This window comes from Schistocerca piceifrons, chromosome 5, assembly GCF_021461385.2.
Source record: "Schistocerca piceifrons isolate TAMUIC-IGC-003096 chromosome 5, iqSchPice1.1, whole genome shotgun sequence".
NCBI lineage: Eukaryota > Metazoa > Arthropoda > Insecta > Orthoptera > Acrididae > Schistocerca > Schistocerca piceifrons.
Window position 1 is genome coordinate 261,231,200 of NC_060142.1, and position 25,753 is coordinate 261,256,952.

General features: G+C 42.6%; 1 protein-coding gene across 1 annotated transcript in view; it reads right to left on the minus strand.

The window, feature by feature from the left end:
* LOC124798932 (myosin-VIIa-like) overlaps window positions 1–25,753 on the minus strand; it is a 393,313-nt gene that overhangs the window by 176,254 nt on the left and 191,306 nt on the right. The window contains exons 35-37 of the mRNA XM_047262466.1: window positions 25,361–25,525; window positions 24,822–25,054; window positions 12,972–13,218 (exon numbers count right to left, since the gene is read on the minus strand). Coding sequence (XP_047118422.1) covers window positions 12,972–13,218; window positions 24,822–25,054; window positions 25,361–25,525 — 645 coding nt within the window. The remainder of the gene's footprint in view (window positions 1–12,971; window positions 13,219–24,821; window positions 25,055–25,360; window positions 25,526–25,753) is intronic.

The following is a 25,753-nucleotide window of genomic DNA, read 5'->3' on the forward strand; positions in this document are numbered from 1 at the left end:
TGAAATGTTCATGTGGGTTCAGTCACTCTAAAGTCTGAGTTCGACTTTTGGACTTTTGGTCCCTCAGGTGGTACAGTCATTATTTCTTGGTGTATTTCAACTGTTGAAAACTGACATAATTTTTCCATAAAAACTGATGTCTGAAAGGCCAACAATTACTGTTTCTTGTCCAGCATGAAATGGGAACTGGATTAATTTTCTTTTTAACATTTCATATTTGTATAGATCTGAACTTATTTTATTCCTGTGACTAGTCTTAGATTTTTTGGTATGCCTACTTGTTAGGAAAGATAGCTAAGCAGATTAAATTTTGAAAATGGATTTTGTGTATATAAAACAGGAATTTATTTGAGTATTTGATGTAGTATAAGTAGTTTCATAACAGGAATTTATTTGAGTATTTGATGTAGGATAAGTAGTTTAATTTTTTTTTTTAAGTTGTGTATGTAAGCTCTTAACTCAGAACATATTAAGTAGTAAGTAGTAAGTGAACAGAATTACAGGGACATTGGGATACCCAGGGTAAATGTGGGTGATGTAAGCCCAAAGCTATTTAAATCATTACTGTAGTAATGCAGGAGTAGGTTTAATAATGAATAAAAAAATAGGAATGCGGGTAAGCTACTGCAAACAGCATAGTGTACGCATTATTGTGGCCAACATAGACACAAAGCCCATGCCTACTACAGTAGTACAAGTTTATATGCCAACTAGCTCTGTAGATGGCAAAGAAATTGAAGAAATGTATGACGAAATAAAAGAAATTATACAGATAGTGAAGGGAGACAAAAATTTAATAGTCATGGGTAACTGGAAGTCGGTAGTAGGAAAAGGAGAGAAGGAAACATAGTAGGTGAATATGGATTGGGGATAAGAAATGAAAGAGGAAGCCGCCTGGTAGAATTTTGCACAGAGCACAACTTAATCATAGCTAACACTTGGTTCAAGAATCATGAAAGAAGGTTGTAAACATGGAAGAACCCTGGAGATACTAAAAGGTTTCAGATAGATTATATAATGGTAAGACAGAGATTTAGGAACCAGGTTTTAAATTGTAAGACATTTCCAGGGGCAGATGTGGACTCTGACCACAATCTATTGGTTATGAACGGTAGATTAAAACTGAAGAAAATGCAAAAAGGTGGGAATTTTAGGAGATGGGAGCTGGATAAACTGACTAAACCAGAGGTTGTTCAGAGTTTCAGGGAGAGCGTAAGGGAACAAATGGCAGGAATGGGGGAAAGAAATACAGTAGAAGAAGAATGGGTAGCTTTGAGGGATGAAGTAGTGAAGGCAGCAGAGGATCAAGTAGGTAAGAAGACAAGGGCTAGTAGAAATCCTTGGGTAACAGAAGAAATATTGAATTTAATTGATGAAAGGAGAAAATATAAAAATGCAGTAAATGAGCAGGCAAAAAGGAATACAAACATCTCAAAAATGAGATCGACAGGAAGTGCAAAATGGCTAAGCAGGGATGGCTACAGGGTAAATGTAAGGATGTAGAGGCTTATCTCACTAGGGGTAAGATAGATACTGCCTACAGGAAAATTAAAGAGACCTTTGGAGAAAAGAGAACCACTTGTATGAATATCAAGAGCTCAGATGGAAACCCAGTTCTAAGCAAAGAAGGGAAAGCAGAAAGGTGGAAGGAGTATATAGAGGGTCTATACAAGGGTGATGTACTTGAGGACAATATTATGGAAATGGAAGAGGATGTAGTTGAAGATGAAATGGGAGATATGATACTGTGTGAAGAGTTTGACAGAGCACTGAAAGACCTGAGTCGAAACAATGCCCCCGGAGTAGACAACATTCCATTGGAACTACTGACGGCCGTGGGAGAGCCAGTCCTGACAAAACTCTACCATCTGGTGAGCAAGATGTATGAAACAGGTGAAATACCCTCAGACTTCAAGAAGAATATAATAATTCCAATCCCAAAGAAAGCAGGTGTTGACAGATGTGAAAATTACCGAATTATCAGTTTAATAAGTCACAGCTGCAAAATACTAACGCGAATTCTTTACAGACAAATGGAAAAACTAGTAGAAGCCAACATAGGGGAAGATCAGTTTGGATTCCATAGAAATATTGGAACACGTGAGGCAATACTGACCCTACGACTTATCTTAGAAGCTAGATTAAGGAAAGGTAAACCTACGTTTCTAGCATTTGTAGACTTAGAGAAAGCTTTTGACAATGTTGACTGGAATACTCTCTTTCAAATTCTGAAGGTGGCAGGGGTAAAATACAGAGAGCGAAAGGCTATTTACAATTTGTATAGAAGCCAAATGGCAGTTATAAGAGTCGAGGGGCATGAAAGGGAAGCAGTGGTTGGGAAGGGAGTGAGACAGGGTTGTAGCCTCTCCCCGATGTTATTTAATCTGTATATTGAGCAAGCAGTAAAGGAAACAAAAGAAAAATTTGGAGTAGGTATTAAAATCCACGGAGAACTAATAAAAACTTTGAGGTTTGCCGATGACATTGTAAATCTGTCAGAGACAGCAAAGGACTTAGAAGAGCAGTTGAACGGAATGGATAGTGTCTTGAAAGGAGGATATAAGATGAACATCAACAAAAGCAAAACGAGGATTATGGAACGTAGTCGAATTAAGTCCAGTGATGCTGAGGGTATTAGATTAGGAAATGAGACACTTAAAGTAGTAAAGGAGTTTTGCATTTGGGGAGCAAAATAACTGATGATGGTCGAAGTAGAGAGGATATAAAATGTAGGCTGGCAATGGCAAGGAAAGCGTTTCTGAAGAAGAGAAATTTGTTAACATCGAGTATACACTCCTGGAAATGGAAAAAAGAACACATTGACACCGGTGTGTCAGACCCACCATACTTGCTCCGGACACTGCGAGAGGGCTGTACAAGCAATGATCACACGCACGGCACAGCGGACACACCAGGAACCGCGGTGTTGGCCGTCGAATGGCGCTAGCTGCGCAGCATTTGTGCACCGCCGCCGTCAGTGTCAGCCAGTTTGCCGTGGCATACGGAGCTCCATCGCAGTCTTTAACACTGGTAGCACGCCGCGACAGCGTGGACGTGAACCGTATGTGCAGTTGACGGACTTTGAGCGAGGGCGTATAGTGGGCATGCGGGAGGCCGGGTGGATGTACCGCCGAATTGCTCAACACGTGGGGCGTGAGGTCTCCACAGTACATCGATGTTGTCGCCAGTGGTCGGCGGAAGGTGCACGTGGCCGTCGACCTGGGACCGGACCGCAGCGACGCACGGATGCAAGCCAAGACCGTAGGATCCTACGCAGTGCCGTAGGGGACCGCACCGCCACTTCCCAGCAAATTAGGGACACTGTTGCTCCTGGGGTATCGGCGAGGACCATTCGCAACCGTCTCCATGAAGCTGGGCTACGGTCCCGCGCACCGTTAGGCCGTCTTCCGCTCACGCCCCAGCATCGTGCAGCCCGCCTCCAGTGGTGTCGCGACAGGCGTGAATGGAGCGACGAATGGAGACGTGTCGTCTTCAGCGATGAGAGTCGCTTCTGCCTTGGTGCCAATGATGGTCGTATGCGTGTTTGGCGCCGTGCAGGTGAGCGCCACAATCAGGACTGCATACGACCGAGGCACACAGGGCCAACACCCGGCATCATGGTGTGGGGAGCGATCTCCTACACTGGCCGTACACCACTGGTGATCGTCGAGGGGACACTGAATAGTGCATGGTACATCCAAACCGTCATCGAACCCATCGTTCTACCATTCCTAGACCGGCAAGGGAACTTGCTGTTCCAACAGGACAATGCACGTCCGCATGTATCCCGTGCCACCCAACGTGCTCTAGAAGGTGTAAGTCAACTACCCTGGCCAGCAAGATCTCCGGATCTGTCCCCCATTGAGCATTGTTGGGACTGGATGAAGCGTCGCCTCACGCGGTCTGCACGTCCAGCACGAACGCTGGTCCAACTGAGGCGCCAGGTGGAAATGGCATGGCAAGCCGTTCCACAGGACTACATCCAGCATCTCTACGATCGTCTCCATGGGAGAATAGCAGCCTGCATTGCTGCGAAAGGTGGATATACACTGTACTAGTGCCGACATTGTGCATGCTCTGTTGCCTGTGTCTATGTGCCTGTGGTTCTGTCAGTGTGATCATGTGATGTATCTGACCCCAGGAATGTGTCAATAAAGTTTCCCCTTCCTGGGACAATGAATTCACGGTGTTCTTATTTCAATTTCCAGGAGTGTAGATTTAAGTGTCAGGAAGTCGTTTCTGAAAGTATTTGTGTGGAGTGTAGCCGTGTATGGAAGTGAAACATGGACGATAAATAGTTTAGACAAGAAGAGAATAGAACCTTTCGAAATGTGGTGCTACAGAAGAATGCTGAAGATTAGATGGGTAGATCACATAACTAATGAGGAGGTGTTGAATAGGATTGGGGAGAGGAGAAGTTTGTGGCACAACTTGACTAGAAGAAGGGATCAGTTGGTAGGACATGTTCTGAGGCATCAAGGGATCACCAATTTAGTATTGGAGGGCAGTGTGGAGGGTAGAAATCATAGAGGGAGACCAAGATATGAATACACCAAGCAGATTCAGAAGGATGTAGGTTGCAGCAGGTACTGGGACATGAAGAAGCTTGCACAGGATAGAGTAGCATGGAGAGCTGCATCAAACCAGTCTCAGGACTGAAGACCACAACAACAACAACAACAACAACAACTGTAGTATCAAGGTAAGAATGGATGTGACATAAAAACTCTAAGTAAAAATCATTTTTAGCACTTGGATGATCAGCCCAAGGAGGCATTCCACTCTGTTTCTTTATGGATCTGAAACTTGTAGTGATTTGATGTGATATTTCTGTACCTTATTTCTATATTTTCATGTTTATGTACTAATTATGTTTGATTATGTTTAGTTAATATTTTGTCTAATCTAGTTGAACCTGGTACAAAATAATTTATGATAATTTTACATATTTGGTTGAGAACATAGTTCAAATTTCATTATGATGTATGAGTACGATTCATTCTGGAGATTAAGCAGAAATCTGATCTCATATCTTACATAAATTGCTTGTCCTTCCAATTGATTGCAAAGTGAGTACTGTTAAGTTGACCTGCCAGAAAAGGTTTTGTACAACTTTTTGTTGCACAAACCCTTTTTGGGGTGTTGAAATGTAACAGTCCATTTGAAACCAATTTAACAAACACATATTTTTCAACGATAAACAGTAATTTCTGATGTAGGGGTGCAGATAAACGTGTACTTGTGGAATGGATACAAGGAAACCAGTTATTATATTATAATTGCATTGAAGGGTGTAGGTCCAGAAATTGGTAGGAACATTCCCCGAACCATGAACCTTTTTTTAATTGATAAAAATAGTAAGAAGACTGTTAACACCACATATCTGAGTATTTATACACGGTTAAGTTATTATATACTTGAGAATTCAATTTTGTATTCATTCTATAAGAGCTATTGTAGTTGTTGAAATGTGTCATTGGTTTTAAAATGAGAGCTTTAATCGTAATTTTGTTAAATAGCCCTTTTTTAACAATAGCGAGGACAAGGATTGCTTGGAATCATATATATGTGTGTGCGAGTGTATACCTGTCCTTTTTTCCCCCTAAGGTAAGTCTTTCCACTCCCAGGATTGGAATGACTCCTTACCCTCTCCCTTAAAACCCACATCCTTTTGTCTTTCCCTCTCCTTCCCTCTTTCCTGATGAAGCAACCATTGGTTGCGAAAGCTTGAATTTTGTGTGTCTATTGACCTGCCAGCGCTTTTGTTTGGTAAGTCACATCATCTTTGTTTTTAGATAAATTAATAGTAGCTTTTTCATGATAGAAACTTTTCAATTTGAGTTTCTTATCTACTATTTCTTATCTACTGTGATCAATATACCACCTCCATTTTCCAATTGCGTACCATTTTAATACCCACTTGGATCTATGAAAAAATGTTGCTGTTGTCAATTTTGCGTCTGGGGTGGCAGATTCTGTTGCAAGAGTTCAGTCGATATGTGTTGCAGTAGCCACCGGAAAGATTGCAGTAGGTGCACACCGGCATGGCACGTCACAGACAGTAGTTGCTGCAAGTAAAGTCCTGTCCACCAGAGGGCACATGAGAATTTGGCTGCGCCCTCTGCCGGCGGAACAACAACAACTCAGGCAGCACGGGCCGTGCCCAGTCAGTTTTACATCGGGCATGCCTAGCAGACAGTTCCCGGTCTACACTATGTGAAGTGCGACGGACAATGTGAATCGTGTTAATACACAATTGGCGACGAGTAGGGTCGTTCTTTCGCGTGTTACATTGTTGTTCTTGTTTTGCAGCTTATCCACGGCGTGGAGGATTTAGTGCGGGTTTTGGTTGAGCAGCAGACGGAGCTCATGGCAACCACGAAACAAGCGCTTCTGGCATTGCTCTTCACGCAGTCTGCTCCAGCGCCGTTCCCTCCTCCATTTCCCCTGTATGACGAGATGGCGGAGGATTGGGATGCATATGAACATCGCCTTCGGCAGCATTTACAGGCATTTAATGTTGCCGATTTGGAGGTATGTCATGCTCTTTTCTTGTCTTGGATATCTCCCTCGCTGTATCAAACTTTGCAGCAGCTAGCGCCATTGCAGGAACCCTTGTCCTTGTCTTTTGATGCACTGTGTTCATTGCTGTCTTCATATTATCGCCGCCGCATGCATGATGTGGCGGCTAGGGTCGAGTTCTATCAATGCAAGAAACAGCCCCATCAGTCTTACCCGGTGTGGGCCACTACCCTGCACGGTCTTTGTCACAAGTGTCATTTTGTCACGGAGCAGTCACGAGAGTCGTATGCCCATGTTATGGTGCGAGACGTCATTGTTCGTTCGGCCCCTGATAGGGAGGTCCGGCAATGGGCCCTGCAGTTGGAAGACCCTTCCCTTGAGGAAGTCCTGTCCATTGCTCAATCTTGTGAAGTCACTCACGCCGCAGGTCAACAGTTGGAAGCATGGTGCGACGTCGCGGTTCAGGGCAGCGTGGCCGCGTCCACCGCATCTGGGGTGGACGACGTGCAAGTGGTACAATCTGGCCATTAAGGCTGCTCCCGCATGGCGCGTAAACAGAGTTCCGGCCGCCGGCCCCTGTTACCGTCCTGTGCGTCATGCTATATACATCATAATCGGTCAGAGTGCCCCCAGCATAGGGCCGTTTGTTGCAAATGCAATAAAAAAGAACACATTGCTAAAGTTTGCCGCTCAGCCTCCGAAGAATAAAAGGAAGCAGGTACAGAGGACATGGACGTTGACGTTCAGGAAGTTTTATCAGGCCAGGCTCCCGACGCATTGGCACACAAACTCTTTATCGAGGTGTCCGTTCGGTCACGCCGATTACAACTGCAAGTAGATACGGGCGCGGCAGTTTCCTTGTTGAATGCACAAACTTACTCCAACCTTGGGTTGCCCCCATTGGCGCCAGCTTACCGGCATCTCTGTGGTTATGGTAAACAGTTCATTCTCCTACTGGGTCAATTCACTATCAACGATACTTACAGTTCAGTCACTCGGCATCTTACTTTTATTGTTGTGAGTGATGCGAGCTCCACTAACCTTTTTGAACTGGATGCCTTTCAAGCTTTCAGTTTTTCTATTGCAGACAACATACGGTTGGTCTCCGAAGACATTCCCCATCAATCATTGGAATCTTTGACCTCTGACTTCAAATATATCTTTGAGGAGGGCCTGGGGCGTGTTTCAGACTTTGAAGCTCACTTAACATTGAAGGCATCAGCTTGCCCGTGTTTTCTACGTGCAAAGCAGATCCCCTTGGCTCTCCGCCCTCAGGTAAAAGCAGAGCTAGACCGGCTGACAGCCCTCGGGGTCGTTCTTCCCATTTCTTCTAGTGAGTGGGCTTCACCCCTCATTATTGTCAGGAAACCCTCGAGAAAATTACGTCTTTGTGGCGATTTCAAGGCCACCGTTAATTCCCAATTGGTGGTGGACACCTATTCGTTGCCTCGTTCTAATGAATTGTTCTCCGACTTGGCGGGAGGCCAATATTTTTCGACAATCAATCTTTCGGAGGCTTATCATCAGATACCACTTGATGATGACTCTAAACGGCTGGCAGTATATCAACACGCCGTTTGGCCTTTACCAATACCAGCAGTTGGCCTTCGGAATATCCAGTGTCCCAATGATATTTCAGCGTTATCTTGAGAACGTCATGTCAACAATCCCTCATTGTATTAATTACCTGGACGACAAAATTGTCACAGGCCGCAGCACAAAGGAACACTTGCACAACCTTCGAACCCTCTTTCTCAAATTCAGGTCCGTGGGCCTGCGTTGCAACCTATGTAAGTCAAACTTCTTCCAACCGTCCATTGAGTATGTGGGCTGCACCATCTCTCGGCATGGCATCCAGCCGCTAGAAAGTTTGGTCCAAGGTATTGTCGACCTTCCATGGCCCGCTTCACTGTAGGAGTTACAAGCTTTTTTAGGCAAGATTGCCTATTACCACTGGTTCATTCCCAGGGCTTCCACCATAGCCCACCCCCTGTACAGCCTTCAGCGCAAGGGTGTTCCTTTTGATTGGTCGTCTGCATGTGAGCGAGCATTCACCTTGTTGAAGGGCCTCCTCATGTCAGTGCCTTGTTTGGTTACTTTTGACCCCAATAAGCCGTTGGTCCTGGCTACAGATGCTTCGCAGTATGGGGTGGGGGCGGTCCTGGCCCATCGCAATGCTAATGGCTCCGAGCAGCCACTGGCATTTGCATCTAAAACTCTTAGTCCTGTGCAGGCCCATTACTCCCAGGTGGAAAAAGAGGTTTTGGCCATTGTCTACACTGTTACCAAGTTTCACCCTTTCTTGTATGGCATGAAGTTACAGTTAATCACTGACCATAAGCCATTAATATCGTTATTTGGCCCTGCCTCTCAGATTCCAGATAGAGCAGCCCACAGACTGCAGTGCTGGGCCTTGTTCCTCTCTAACTACCGTTATGACATTCATTTTCACCCTACCGGACAGCATGCCAATGCCAACGCTCTTTCCCGTCGTCCGGTGGGCCCGGATCCTAAGTTCGATCGGGAGGAGATTATGTGTTTTCATTTGGATGTGGCGTCCCACCAAGCGGTTCATGGCTTCCAGATCACTAATTCTAGAGTCACCAGGGAAACAGCAGCTGATCCGGTTCTCAGGCAAATAGTTCACCTCGTTCAGCAGGGGTGGCTGTCCTGACCTCCAGGCCGGGCCTCGGACCCTCTTCGTAATTATTTTGTTCTATGCGACCACCTCTCAGTCTTGGAAGGAGTTCTCCTTCTGACTACCGATGATACAGCTCCTCGTGTGGTTTTTCCTGCAAGTTTGCGAAGGGAGTTCCTCACGTTATTACATGAGGGGCACTGGGGTGTTTCCCATACTAAAACCTTGGCTCACAGACATGTGTACTGGCCCAGTATTCACAGAGAAATTGAGCACTTGGTGGCCGCCTGTTCCCAGTGTGCGAGCCAACAGGCATCTCCCAGGTAAGTGTTTTCTTCATGGCCGTCTGCAACCCAGGCATGGGAACGTGTTCACATAGATTTTGCGGGCCCGTTTCTCAATGGCTTTTGGCTCATTGTCATTGATGCTTATTGCCGATTCCCATATGTGGTTCGCTGCTCCTCAACTACTTCACAGGTTGCAATCCAGGCACTCACAAAAATCTTTTCTGTGGAAGGTCTGCCAGTCACCCTGGTATCGGACAATGGACCTCAGTTTATTTCACAGACCTTCCAGGATTTTTATAGGTGCTTCGGTATTTGGCACTTTTGCTCTCCCCCCTTTCATCCACAATCGAATGGGGAAGCCGAGCGCATGGTGCGCACATTTAAGACGCAGATGAAAAAGTATGTGGACGAATTTCCTGCAGAGGAGGCATTGACATTTTTCCTGATGGCATACCGGACCACACTGATGGGAGAACGCAGCCCCGCAGAGCTCCTCCATGGGCGCCAACCTAGGACTCTGCTGCACCTCCTCCGGCCTGGTCCTTGCCAGTCTTCGCAAAATGAGGTACCTGCTTTCCACCGGGTATGTTGGTCTGGGCATGTGGGTTTGGCCGCAATCCACATTGGATACCGACGGTGGTCCTGTGCAATGGCCGCCGGCTGTATACCTTGCAGGTGGGGGACCAGGAGGTACGTCGTCACCAAAATCAGCTGCGTCCACGTTTGGGCACCCACCCTCCGACACCTCAGGTGCCGGCTTCCCCATTGCTGGCACCCGTGTTTTTTTTCTCAGGGGACGCTACCGCCCCTCCCACCTGTGACTCCACCACACTGCGATGGTTCTCAGCCTTGGCGGCCTCCAGTAGCTCCAGCTCTCAGGAGCCTGGTTCACCTGTGGTCACGCCTTTCCCATCGTCCCCACCACTGGGTCTTGCCCCTCCCGAGGTGGAACGGGATCCAGAGTTCGACAGCTTGTCACTCGTTCTGTCCCGGGCTCTGTTGGTGGGACGACGGGGGCCTCTTCATGTGGGTCACTTCTAACCATATTCGAAGGTTCCAGCTCGAGGGTTGGCAGATTCCCCCGACTCCAGCATTCCCATGGATGTGGAGGTCATCGCTACTGCACGATGCTCCACCTTCCGATGCAGTGGATCACAGTGGCTTCACCCCATGAAGGAGGAGGAGTGCAGTAGCCACCAGAAAGATCGTGGGAGGCGCACAACGGCACGGTGCATCACGGACAGTAGTTGCCGCAAGTAAAGTCCTGTCCACCAGAGGGCACACGAGAATTTGCCTGCGCCCTCTGCTGGCAGAACAACAACAACTCAGGCAGCATGGGCCGTGCCCAGTCAGTTTTACATCGGGCATGCCTAGCAGACAGTTCCCGGTCTACACTATGTGAAGTGTGACGGACAACATGAATCATGTTAATACATGTGTGTTTCTAATAAACTACAAATTTTTCCTGTAGTAGCTGTCAACCTCCTGATGAGATGAAATCTTCTTAAATCTTCATTTGGTGCCAACATCTACTAAATAAATATTCTAACAACTTTGAGTTGCAATTGGAATTTGTTACAAGCTGACAGTATATCAGATAGGAGATTAGCATGCATCTGTATGTTAGACTGATGTCCAGTTTAGATTATGACATTCCACCCAATAAAAAAAAAAACTAATACAAAAAGAGTCAATACATATATTGACATTGTTGCTATACATTATGTTAGAATCATTGACATCCCATAGAGTCACATATGGCACAGCAATCTCCTTGCCCTGATGTCAAATACAGGACTACAGCTCTCATCACAGCATGAAGTCCACAAGGAATATCTCACACAAATAAATAGAATAACCACAACAGAATGCACTCTGTAATAAACCCTTAAACATAATAAAGATTTCTAGTCAACTTCACCAAAACACACGACTATGTATGCTTGTTCATTTATATGTCAAACTATAGTCTGATCACAATTACTTGATAGTTGATGTCTGTCACTTACTGCTACAGTGTTGCCACCCTGGCTGCCTGCTAATGCTCGGTTATGGGTGAGACATGAACAGGGTGAGTCACTTCACAAATGCTGTTACGCGCAACACGTAAGAATTTTGGAAGTGGCCGCTGCAAGTTATGTTGGAAATGCTCTTTATAGCTCTAAATTTAATCTCATGTCCTAAGCTAACCATAACCTCATGGTGTGCAATGTATCCAAGAAAACGACGGACAAAAATCTACAACAGAACTAAAATCACAATCACTTTGTTAACGGTGACTAAAGATAACCTCTGCAAGAAACTCAAGGTGGAAAAATTTCAGTTTCAGCTCTAAAAGCAAAATGTAATTTCTCACTGTCATTGGTTACCTGAAACTATCCTCACACAAGTTATATGAGCTGCTGAATTACCAACCAATGAGCAGTCTTCATTGGCACTTGCTTGCAGTATATAGGTGACTCAGACAGATTCCAAATGAAAAAAAATGATAGGAAAGAAAGGGCAACTAAATCAATAGAATAATGATAATGACATGGTAAAGAATTTGAAATACAAAAAATACATTTGATTCAATTACTTAAATAAAAATAATAATCAAACTCTTTTGATTAGTTTTAGAATTACATAGAATGTGCTACGTTTTGTGAGATTCAGATTAATGACCTTCTGCATATTAGGTCAATGGGTATGATCTGGATGTGGTAGCACTCTGTTATGCTGAATTTTTAACCCGTTCATTCTATTTGTAACTGTTACAAAATATCATTCTCATACATCATGCTGAGGAAGTTCATTCACCAAGAGACAAAAATACAATCTGCCAACATGGCAATTATTCTCAACTCAATTTTCTGACCTGACTATACACTTTTACAGTTGTGTATGGGAAGTAGGACTCTGAAGTGTTTGAAGTCAAAGCAATGCTCGCATTCTGTATCACTTACATTTTTCTAAGCTGAGATATAATTACCTGCTATTGTTACTCTTATGGGTGTGCAATTCTGATATTATTGTACAATTGTTATTTCTGTAATATCTTCTATATGTACCATTTTGGTTCCAGCACAAATATGTGGTCTCCATAACAATTTGATAACAGCATTTTCATACTCTTACATTTTTCATACTACTAAGGCTGCTAAGGTAACAACTCCACAATAATTTCTCATACTATACGCAACTTGTAGTATTTCAAAACTGAGATGTAAATTTATAAATTGTTAACATAATCAATTGGTTGTCCTTTTTGCATATTTTTATTCTTTTCTCTTCTTTATTTTTTAGCCATAAGCTATAGTGCAGTTGAGTTCTATTACAAAAAGCTGTTTCATCCTGCTGTTCATAAATTATTGTACAAATGGCCTCTCACTAATTACACTACTGACCCTCTACAACATCATAATCCACAAAACCAATCACTAACATTAAATGCAGCCAAGCACTGAATGATTTCTATAAATTTAAACTCAAACACTGAGCTAACAGTTTATACTAAGTAGGTAAAATGGCATATGGATATTCACCTGCATTTCAATCCAACTGGGTGGCTGTGTGCGACTGCCATTAGCAACTGTCCTGTTGAGGCGTCGTTCACAATATGGAGCATAGCCAGGAGGACCATCACGAATGAATGCCTTGAGATACATTGCAAAGTTCTCCGATGGTGGAAAGCAACCCACACAGAGAGACAGTAGCACCCATCCACGAGCATGTGATGCTTTTGTAGGATTGTTTGTAAGTTGCTTACAAATTTGACAGAAAATCTCATCCCTTTAAACATAAAATGCCAAAGAGACATAATTCAACACATCAGTTTATTTTTAGCTACAATCCCCTCCCCCTACTCTCTCTCTCTCTCTCTCTCTCTCTCTCTCTCTCACACACACACACACACACACACACACACACACACACACACACACATCCCTCATGGTCCTTAAACCCATTCTCCCACTTACTAGCAAGAAATGAACAAAAAGACAATATGTATTGCAGTCTAATTGAAATTGCTTGATAGTTAATATCTGTCACATGCTACTGCAGCACTGTTACAATAGTTGTCAGTTTCCCCTGGACTGAGACTGTAACCTGCCGGTCACTACACCTACTGCCCACAGTGAATGTAAGTCAAGCCACTACAGCAAACATAGTGTGTACTGACATTCAAATTGTGCCCTGCAACTATGCATTGTTGCCATGGCCAGCTCTACCACCAACCACTGTCACCACGTCCGCCATATGCACACAGCACTACAACCAGTGATACCTGGCATGGATATCATCTTTATAAGGGCATGCATGGGCCTCCAGGCGTTGAATTGTTAATGTGTTCAAGAAGTGTTAATTACTTTCATTGTATTCTTGTTGATGTCACTTCAAGACCCAATAAATTGTATCTCTTTCATGGCTGCATGTTCCCTTCTGTTACTAGTTAGAATACAAGTGGCAATGATGAGGGTCAAATTTTCGTGTGTTTTGGATTCTGTGGTTTTTCTGCAACAACAGCAGGCACAAACAGTCATGTTGGAACAGTTGTTGGCTGCACTGACCCAGGTTCAGCCAAGAGTTGGGCACCCTCCACTGCCCCCCCCCCTCCTCCCATCCTACCCCCATCCCTACTGTGACATCGTAGAAGACTATAAAATGGTCAACGTGGAGATCTGTAAAGTTCTTTTCTTATCATGGACACCCCCCCCCCCCCCCCTGTATGTATCACTTACTGTGCCAGTCAGCTCCTATGAAAGAAAAAATGTCACTTTTTTTGGCAATATGTGTTGTTTGCTGTCCTCCTATCACCACAAGCATATGTATGTGGTCACTGCGTATGATGAATTCTACCAATATCACAAACAGCTACAGCAAGCATATCAGGTTTGGGCAGTTGAGCTTCACAGCCTCAGCTGTAAGTGTCGCTTTGTCGTGGCTAAGTTTTAGGAGTCTGGACACCATGGCCAGAGACACAATCATTAGTTTGGCCCCAGATAAGGTGCATCAATGTGTCCTTCACGTTGAGGACCCTACATTAGAAGAGGTTTCAAATGTTGCACAGTTGTTTGAGGTCTCCTGCACTGCAGGCCACCAATTTGAGGCTTGGAGTGATGTTGCCACTGTTGACACCATGCAGCCCTGGCAATAGAGCCTAGGACACTAGGGGAAGAGGAGGTAGCCACTGTAGAAACAAGCCAACCACGCTGATTATGACTAACACATTGTCAAACACATTGTTGGAAGCAGCAGGAACAGCAAATGCCAGTTCCCTCATACCTATTTTGTTTTGTACAGCACAACAGGGCAGCCTGCACTGAGTGGTGGGTGTCTTGCCACAAATGTAAAAAAAAGGTTTCATAGCAGTGGCACGTCAACTCTACCATCAACTCCTAGACTCATCTTGGGCCAGCAATGTTATTTTCAGGTGCAAATAGAAGCTGTTGCTATTGCCTAAGTCTTGAAAAAGGCATGTGTTATTTTATGGTGCAAAATTTTATCTAACTACCAACAATACACCATTGGTTTTCCTCTTTAGCCCTTTGGCATTCTTACCAGACAAAGCCATTCATTGTCTTCAATGGTGGGCTCTGTTCTTATCATGGTACAATTATGAGATTTTTTCAGCCTGTTTTGCAACATTCAAATGCAGATGATCTGTCCTGACACCCCATGGGCCCTGAGACCTTGTATGACCAGGAGAATCTGCCCAGCAGCACCAATTTTGCCAATGTTTGCACTTGGCACATCTTTCTAGATCTGAGCATTAGTACGGCACCCTTACTGGATTTCAGCATCATCAACAGTCAGCATGGTCACCCCGTCTTCATGGTTCACACCAAAGATCAAATAGTGGCATGCCACTAGAAATGGTCCAATCCCAGGATTGGCATAGGGATCCCTCCTCAGGCCATGGGCCCAAAGCCTCATTCTTAATTGGTCCTCACCCCTCTGGCCTGGTCATGCCCACCTACCCCAGCACCTGGGGCTTCATCAGCATCAAAGACAGATTTGCTTCCTGTAGCCAGTGTGGGTACTTCTGACTGCACTGAGCAGGTGCCACTGTCAGTGGAAGCCAGTCTCCATCAAGGGCCTCTCCGCTCCAGTTCACTGTCGTCACTGTCCATGTCGGTGCCCCTTGTCATGGATTCTGATGTCCAGATAGTACCCACCCTCCTGTCATGGGTTCTGTCTACTGGTCACCCCAGGGTCCACAGACAGAAGGGGTGCCTTCGTCCCACTGGGTGCATCAGGAACTCCTTTTGCCTTTGGCTGCCACCCTGGCATAACCACAGACACTGCGGACATCTCTTTAGTAACAGCATCACAGATGGCAACACCTGATCATCTCCCCAGCAAAAGAAAAGGAGTGTAGTGACCCACCAGTTACTGCACCTACCATCCGCAGTGGACATAAGTTGGGCCAGTGAAGTAAGTGTAGTGCACACTGACATTCAAGCAGCAGACCTGCAACTATCTGAGATGGCTGCCAGGCACACCCCTGTCACCAACCACCATCACCAGGTCTGGCGTGTGTGCATAGCATTACACCAGCAACACCTGACATAGATAGTGTCTTTATAAAGGCATGCAAGCCCCTCAAGGTCCTCAGCTGTTAATGTATTCATGTGCAGTCCTTAGTATAGACTGCACACCAAACAGTGCAGCACTGCAAAATGGCATCAAGAATGTGATGACCCACTTTCTGATGGAAAGAGTGGGCAGTGCCACACCTCCAGGAAGACAGAGTTCAGCGCCCCCTGTCAACTCTGACTTTACCAGCCACCCATCACTGATCAGCCCCAGTTCGGTTGCAGACTTTGACAGCATCAGTAGTGAGTAGTAGGAAGATGATACTTATCCTGCATTCTGCAAGTAGCAATAGTAAGTAAAATATCTGCATGTAGGTGGCACAGGATGCTCATTAAGTCACCTCATAACGAGAAGTTATGACATGTTTCTTTTCTCTTTAGAAATAAAGTGTCATATAATTAGAAAGTTAAATGCATAGATCATTTTGGATTCCTGCCACAGGCCAATACAACTTCTCTCTTTTCTTGTTTGTGTTGGTGCTGCCACCCACACTAGCTGACACAACACTCCATGATCCAATAAATTGTATCTTTTTTACAGGGATGTGTTTCCTTGTGTTCCGGCTTAGAGCAATGCAGTCAGCCAGGGAGTTGTTTGCCAGCATGAAAAGAATGTGCTATAGTCTGCTGTGGCTGGCAACAGTAAACAGGCCACAGGTAGGGCTTGATAATGTATTATCCATGTATATATCACTACTAAAACATGGAAAATGAACCGACACTTTTCTGTGACAATTTGACAATTCAAGACAATGCATGCATGATGCTGAGAGCTCTTGTTGGAGGAACTGCATTCAAAGGCATAAAGGGTCAACTTTTAAAGTTATTTTAATTATACCAGAGGCAATTTTCAGCACCTGTTGAAATATACATTTTCTTTTTTTACAATAATAATTTTATACTGCAAATTACAGGATGGATTTAAATTAGAGTGAATATTAATATCTTATTGACAGCATCATAAAAGTAGCAACAACTGTTACACATATTTCTTAATTGTCAAGTCCTGTAAATGTTCCTCAGAATGTTGTAGGGCATCTGTTTATTGTCTGCATGTCTAGTGCCAGATACTCTGGTATTTTGTATGCACAAATTGTTGCTATTTTTACGAAGTTTTTAATTGTAGACAGTGCTTCTGAAGACTAAATTGGTAGGTCTATTTTGATTAGAATGGAAAGAGTTTAATAGATGGGCAAGATAATACTAATACCCTTAGTTCTATTTACAGTGGATGGCATGACTCTATGATTGTAATGCTTGTAATTCTCCAGATTGCTTTCTTTTATCACACAAACACTGTTTTGTGCCATCTGGGGTAACTCTGCTAGAGCCAGATGAGTCTTTATTTGGCAAAAAAAGCAATTAAGCAATTAGATACATATATTACCTAAGAGCAAACACACCATGCAAAATATATTTCATTGACAACAAATTAATAACTGTCCCAAGTCTATACAGGGTGTTACAAAAGGGTACAGCCAAACTTTCAGGAAATATTCCTCACACACAAATAAAGAAAAGATGTTATGTGGACATGTGTCCGGAAACACTTAATTTCCATGTTAGAGCTCATTTTAGTTTTGTCAGTATGTACTGTACTTCCTCAATTCACCGCCAGTTGGCCCAATTGAAGGAAGGTAATGTTGACTTCGGTGCTTGTGTTGACATGCAACTCATTGCTCTACAGTACTAGCATCAAGCACATCAGTACGTAGCATCAACAGGTTAGTGTTCATCACGAACGTGGTTTTGCAGTCAGTGCAATGTTTACAAATGCGGAGTTGCCATGGCGCGGTACGTTTCTATCGAGACAGATTTCCAGAACGAAGGTGTCCCGACAGGAAGACGTTCGAAGCAATTGATCGGCATCTTAGGGAGCACGGAACATTCCAGCCTACAACTCGCAACTGGGGAAGACCTAGAATGACGAGGACACCTGTAATGGACGGGGCAATTCTTTGTGCAGTTGACGATAACCCTAATGTCAGTGTCAGAGAAGTTGCTGCTGTACAAGGTAACATTGACCAGGTCACTGTATGGAGAGTGCTACGGGAGAACCAGTTGTTTCCGTACCATGTACAGCGTGTGCAGGCACTATCAGCAGCTGATTGGCCTGCGAATGGTTCATCCAACAATGTGTCAATCCTCATTTCAGTGCAAATGTTCTCTTTACGGATAAGGCTTCATTCCAACATGATCAAATTGTAAATTTTCCCAATCAACATGTGTGGGCTGGCGAGAATCCGCACGCAATTGTGCAATCACGTCATCAACACAGATTTTCTGTGAACGTTTGGGCAGGCATCGTTGGTGATGTCTTGATTGGACCCCATGTTCTTCCATCCACCCTCAATGGAGCACATTATCATGATTTCATATGGGATACTCTACCTGTGCTGCTAGAACATGTGCCTTTACAAGTATGACACAACATGTGGTTCATGCGCGATGGATTGGTAGAGGCGAACCAATTCCATGGCCTCCACACTCTCCTGACCTCAACCCTCTTGACTTTCATTTATGGGGGCATTTGAAAGCTCTTGTCTACGCAATCCTGGTACCAAATGTAGAGACTCTTCATGCTCATATTGTGGACGGCTGTGATACAATATGCCATTCTCCAGGGCTGCATCAACACATCAGGGATTCCATGCGACGGAGGGTGGATGCATGTATCCTTGCTAACGGAGGACATTTTGAACATTTCCTGTAACAAAGTGTTTGAAGTCAGGATGGTACATTCTGTTGCTGTGTGTTTCCATTCCATGATTAATGTGATTTGAAGAGAAGTAATAAAATGCGCTCTAACATGGAAAGTAAGCGTTTCTGGACCCATATCCACATAACATATTTTCTTTCTTTGTGTGTGAGGAATGTTTCCTGAAAGTTTGGCCGTACCTTTTTGTAACACCCTGTATATACCTCAACCCCTTATGTACACCAACACCAATTGGCATAAATATGTGCAAGACAGAAAGTTCATTCTTATAGAACTAGGAACAGGAAATCTTTGAATACTTCCTGGACTAGACTTACGTAAATACAAAAACAACTTTCTGCACACATGATGGTATCTTTCGAGCAAATTGCCATGGGTTTGGGGCAGTTAAAAGCTATTAAGTTGAGAAAGATTATAGAATACTGACTGAGAGATAAACCTTTCTACACTGTTCATGAATTTGTAAATAATGATGTAAGTGATCTATTAATTTCATCCCAAACGAAGTGTTGCTATCCTTATTATCTGTAATTTAATTATAAAGAAACAGCCTCCATCCATATTATTCTTAGCAGTGTGTATAGAAAAACTCTGTATAGATAGTGTAACTAAATTTAAGTGCAGAGTAATTATAGAAGTGTTCAACTGTATACTGTGGAAAACAACTTGTATTTCAAAATATATAATATTCTTGTATATGCATCACAATGTCAGAAATTTCCAGCCAACTGGTTGCTGTTACTCACTCACGTCCTATACCATTGTAGTGCCCTTAGTGGCACATTTATGTATTGTTTTAAAATTTTGACTGTACCTGTTATGTTGTTGTTGTTGTTGTGGTCTTCAGTCCTGAGACTGGTTTGATGCAGCTCTCCATGCTACTCTATCCTGTGCAAGCTTTTTCATCTCCCAGTACCTACTGCAACCTACATCCTTCTGAATCTGCTTAGTGTATTCATCTCTTGGTCTCCCTCTACGATTTTTACCCTCCACGCTGCCCTCCAATACTAAATTGGTGATCCCTTGATGCCTCAGAACATGTCCTACCAACCGATCCCTTCTTCTGGTCAAGTTGTGCCACAAACTTCTCTTCTCCCCAATCCTATTCAATACTTCCTCATTAGTTATGTGATCTACCCATCTAATCTTCAGCATTCTTCTGTAGCACCACATTTCGAAAGCTTCTATTCTCTTCTTGTCCAAACTACTTATCGTCCATGTTTCACTTCCATACATGGCTACACTCCATACAAATACTTTCAGAAATGACTTCCTGACACTTAAATCAATACTGGATGTTAACAAATTTCTCTTCTTCAGAAACGCTTTCCTTGCCATTGCCAGCCTACATTTTATATCCTCTCTACTTCGACCATCATCAGTTATTTTGCTCCCCAAATAGCAAAACTCCTTTACTACTTTAAGTGCCTCATTTCCTAATCTAATTCCCTCAGCATCACCCGACTTAATTAGACTACATTCCATTATCCTTGTTTTGCTTTTGTTGATGTTCATCTTATATCCTCCTTTCAAGACACTGTCCATTCCATTCAACTGCTCTTCCAAGTCCTTTGCTGTCTCTGACAGAATTACAATGTCATCGGCGAACCTCAAAGTTTTTATTTCTTCTCCATGAATTTTAATACCTACTCCGAATTTTTCTTTTGTTTCCTTTACTGCTTGCTCAATATACAGATTGAACAACATCGGGAAGAGGCTACAACCCTGTCTCACTCCTTTCCCAACCACTGCTTCCCTTTCATGCCCCTCGACTCTTATAACTGCCATCTGGTTTCTGTACAAATTGTAAATAGCCTTTCGCTCCCTGTATTTTACCCCTGCCACCTTTAGAATTTGAAAGAGAGTATTCCAGTCAACATTGTCAAAAGCTTTCTCTAAGTCTACAAATGCTAGAAATGTAGGTTTGCCTTTCCTTAATCTTTCTTCTAAGATAAGTTGCAAGGTCAGTATTGCCTCACGTGTTCCAGTGTTTCTACGGAATCCAAACTGATCTTCCCCGAGGTTGGCTTCTACTAGTTTTTCCATTCGTCTGTAAAGAATTCGTGTTAGTATTTTGCAGCTGTGACTTATTAAGCTGATAGTTCGGTAATTTTCACATCTGTCAACACCTGCTTTCTTTGGGATTGGAATTATTATATTCTTCTTGAAGTCTGAGGGTATTTCGCCTGTTTCATACATCTTGCTCACCAGATGGTAGAGTTTTGTCAGGACTGGCTCTCCCACGGCCGTCAGTAGTTCCAGTGGAATATTGTCTACTCCGGGGGCCTTGTTTCGACTCAGGTCTTTCAGTGCTCTGTCAAACTCTTCATGCAGTATCATATCTCCCATTTCATCTTCATCTACATCCTCTTCCATTTCCATAATATTGTCCTCAAGTACATCGCCCTTGTATAGACCCTCTATATACTCCTTCCACCTTTCTGCTTTCCCTTCTTTGCTTAGAACTGGGTTTCCATCTGAGCTCTTGATATTCATACAAGTCGTTCTCTTATCTCCAAAGGTCTCTTTAATTTTCCTGTAGGCGGTATCTATCTTACCACTAGTGAGATAGGCCTCTACATCCTTACATTTGTCCTCTAGCCATCCCTGCTTAGCCATTTTGCACTTCCTGTCGATCTCATATTTGAGACGTTTGTATTCCTTTTTGCCTGTTTCACTTACTGCAGTTTTATATTTTCTCCTTTCATCAATTAAATTCAATATTCCTTCTGTTACCCAAGGATTTCTACTAGCCCTCGTCTTTTTACCTACTTGATCCTCTGCTGCCTTCACTACTTCATCCCTCAAAGCTACCCATTCTTCTTCTACTGTATTTATTTCCCCTATTCCTGTCAATTGCTCCCTTATGCTCTCCCTGAATCTCTGTACAACCTCTGGCTCTTTTAGTTTATCCAGGTCCCATCTCCTTAAATTCCCACCTTTTTGCAGTTTCTTCAGTTTTAATCTACAGGTCATAACCAATAGATTGTGGTCAGAGTCCACATCTGCCCCTGCAAATGTCTTACAATTTAAAACCTGGTTCCTAAATCTCTGTCTTACCATTATATAATCTATCTGATACCTTTTAGTATCTCCAGGGTTCTTCCATGTATACAACCTTCTTTCATGATTCTTAAACCAAGTGTTAGTTATGATTATGTTGTGCTCTGTGCAAAATTCGACCAGGCGGCTTCCTCTTTCATTTCTGTCCCCCAATCCATATTCACCTACTATGTTTCCTTCTCTCCCTTTTCCTACATTCGAATTCCAGTCACCCATGACTATTAAATTTTCGTCTCCCTTCACAATCTGAATAATTTCTTTTATTTCATCATACATTTCTTCAATTTCTTCGTCGTCTGCACAGCTAGTTGGCATATAAACTTGTACTACTGTAGTAGGTGTGGGCTTCGTATCTATCTTGGCCACAATAATGCGTTCACTATGCTGTTTGTAGTAGCTTACCAGCATTCCTATTTTCCTATTCATTATTAAACCTACTCCTGCATTACCCCTATTTGATTTTGTGTTTATAACCCTGTAGTCACCTGACCAGAAGTCTTGTTCCTCCTGCCACCGAACTTCACTAATTCCCACTATATCTAACTTCAACCTATCCATTTCCCTTTTTAAATTTTCTAACCTACCTGCCCGATTAAGGGATCGGACATTCCACGCTCCGATCCGTAGAACGCCAGTTTTCTTTCTCCTGATAACGACATCCTCTTGAGTAGTCCCCGCCCGGAGATCCGAATGGGGGACTATTTTACCTCCGGAATATTTTACCCAAGAGGACGCCATCATCATGTAATCATACAGTAAAGCTGCATGCCCTCGGGAAAAATTACGGCTGTAGTTTCCCCTTGCTTTCAGCCGTTCGCAGTACCAGCACATCAAGGCCGTTTTGGTTATTGTTACAAGGCCAGATCAGTCAATCATCCAGACTGTTGCCCTTGCAACTACTGAAAAGGCTGCTGCCCCTCTTCAGGAACCACACGTTTGTCTGGCCTCTCAACAGATACCCCTCCGTTGTGTTATGTATTCAGGTGGAAAATGTTTTAATTGTGGTTTTAATGTTTTGACTAGAGCGATGTTACTCAAATTTCCTTTCAACCACATGTAAGGTAACAGTTTCTCCTGAAGAAGGCGCCCCTAGTTGGTGCTGAAAACTAGTTAAAGAATTTTAAATTCTATTTGCAACCAGTTGGCTGGAAATTTGTGACACTGTCCCCCGCCCAATCCCCCCACCCAGTTGGTTGGCTGGAAATTTGTGAAATTGTAATTAATTATGGTTGCTGATCACAGCCATGTTCAAAACAATGAAAAACGAGAGTTACCCCATGAACAGTTCTGTGTACTAAATGAGAATGAAATTTTGGTCTTCAGTCTGAAGATTGGTTTGATGCATCTGTCTAAACTGTGGTCTCTCCTGTGTAAGCACCTCCATCACTCTATAACTAATGCAACCTACATCCATTTGAATCTGTTTACAATAACCAATCTTTGATCTCCCTGTACTACCCACATTTCCCTCCATTAACAAAGTTATGATTCCTTATGTCTCTGACTGTGTCTTATTAACTGATCCCTTCTTTTTGTCAAGTTGTACCATAGATTTCTTTTTCTCAAATTCACTTCAGTATCTCTTCATTAGTTATCCGATCTATCCATCCAATATGTAGCATCACATTTCAAAAGCTTATACTTTCTTCTTATTTGATCTGTTTATGACCCACATTTCACTTCTGTACAATATCTTCAGAACAGACATGCTAGCATTTAAATTTATTAGCAATCGCATAATGAAGTACTTATTTTTTATTTTTGACTGTAGATTTCAGTCAAATTCAGACCATTCTTGGGCCATAAAACTGTGCATTCCACAAATGCAATGACTAACCAATTTTAAATGTTCCATTTAGGTAATTATTATTGTAGTTGAGGAATGCACAATGGAATAGTCTTTTATGGCTTGAGTATGGTCTGAATTGTATTGAAATAGATAATCAAAAACAAAAAACAAATACAGCTGTGTATTACAAAATGCAGTTCCTAACATTTATGAATGCTCTCCAACATCACCTAAACAAAATACTTATGTTTATATTTGATGTTAACAAATTTCTCTTTTAGAAAACACTTTTATTACTATTGTCAGACTGCATTTTATATCCTCATTACTTCAGCCATTAGCAATTATTTTGCTGCCCAAATAACAAATCACACCCACTGTTATTAGTGTCTCATTTCCTAATTTAATTCCTTCATTTTGCCTGATGAAATGAGACTACATTCCATTACCCTTACTTTACTTTACCTACAAAAACTCATTTTAATAGACTGACAATTCCATTCAGCTGATCTTCCAGGTTCCTTGTCATCTCTGGCAGAATTACAATGTCATCAGAAAGCTTCAGTTTCTATTTCTCCTCCCTGAACTTTAGTTCCCTTTCCAAATTTCTTCTTGAGTTCTTTTACTGCTTGCTCAATAAACAGACTGAATAACATCAGGGATAGCAACACACAAGAAAATACAGACCCTGCCAATTCTCTTAGAATACAGACAGCAGAATGGGCAAACATAAATTTAAAATATCTGTAAATGCTGTCCCACTCCCATCTCAACTATGGCTTCCCTTTCATATCCTTCAACTCCTACAACTGCAGTTGGTTTCTGTACAACTTGTTAATATTGTTTTGCTCTCTGTAGTTTAGTCCTGCTACCTTCAGAAATTCAAAGAGTGTATGTCAAAAACTTTCTCTAAATCCATATGTGCTATACATGTACTTTTACCTTTCTTCAGTCCATCTTTTAATAAAAGTTTTAAGGTCAGTACTGTCTCATGTGTTCCTGCATCTCTAATGGATGCTTCAATCTACAGATCAGGGATTATGACATCATTGTGGCTTAGCACAATGCTATATTGTGAATGTGAATGTGTGTGTGTGTGTGTGTGTGTGTGTGTGTGTGTTTTTCCAATCCTTTTCTCTCTTTTGCCAGATGAAGGAACATCCAGTTGCTAAAGCTAGCAGGTTAGCAAATATACTCTTTCATGTGAAAAGTACTTGTCACTTACCTTAGGTCAGGCCTTAAAATACCATGCCCAATAATGAAGTGCAGTTTTTCAAGATTAGTTGTACGTCTTGATTCCAGCCAGTCGCTGTAGCCGTCATCCAGGTATTCATCACTGAGTAGCCCTCGACGGACATGTGCAGCCAATTTATTAGTATTTTTCAGTGTCATGGATATCAGTTTCTTACGTTTATTTTCAGAATTATTTTTGCTCTTGAGATTCTCAGTACCAATATCCTACATGTGCATGAACAAACCAGAGTAATATGAATACTAATCTTATAGATGGAAAATGTTTTGTTAAATGAACAGATAAACAAAGTAGGTAACTGTGCTCTTTCAGTTAATTCTGGCTATGAATGACACACAAAAATTTAAAATTTCAGTTTCCATTTACTGTTCCATCATAACACATATATATTACACAATGAAGTTAGTGAGTATTCTTCCTTTAAATTTTAAATCAAGTACCAGCTCTGTTTTGTATACACTTCACATTTACACAATTATTTCTTTTGCATTTCTTTGTGTTTGATTACTAACCTGATATATTGCTTGAGCTTTTTTGTACTCTTTGCTGTTGATAAAGTTCCTTGTAAGAGTAGTGGTCACTCTTGACATAACAGGTGTATTATCTACTTCTACATTGCGTGGTTCAGGGAGATCCCCCATAAACCTCAAAATAGTAATCCAGAGGGCCTTTGCTGCCTGCAGTAAACACAGGAAACAAAATTAGACAAAACAATAATTACTGGTGCTCACATAAATGGTATATAATATAAGATTTTGCCATATCTTAGCTGGCCTTGAATAAATTGGACATAATGCGCATTACTTTGTTAGATTTCATTGCAATTGCTGAGCTTCACAGGAATCCTTGATTATTACATATAGGTACTCCTTGTTTTGGTTTTGGTCAGCATTTCACCTGTGATA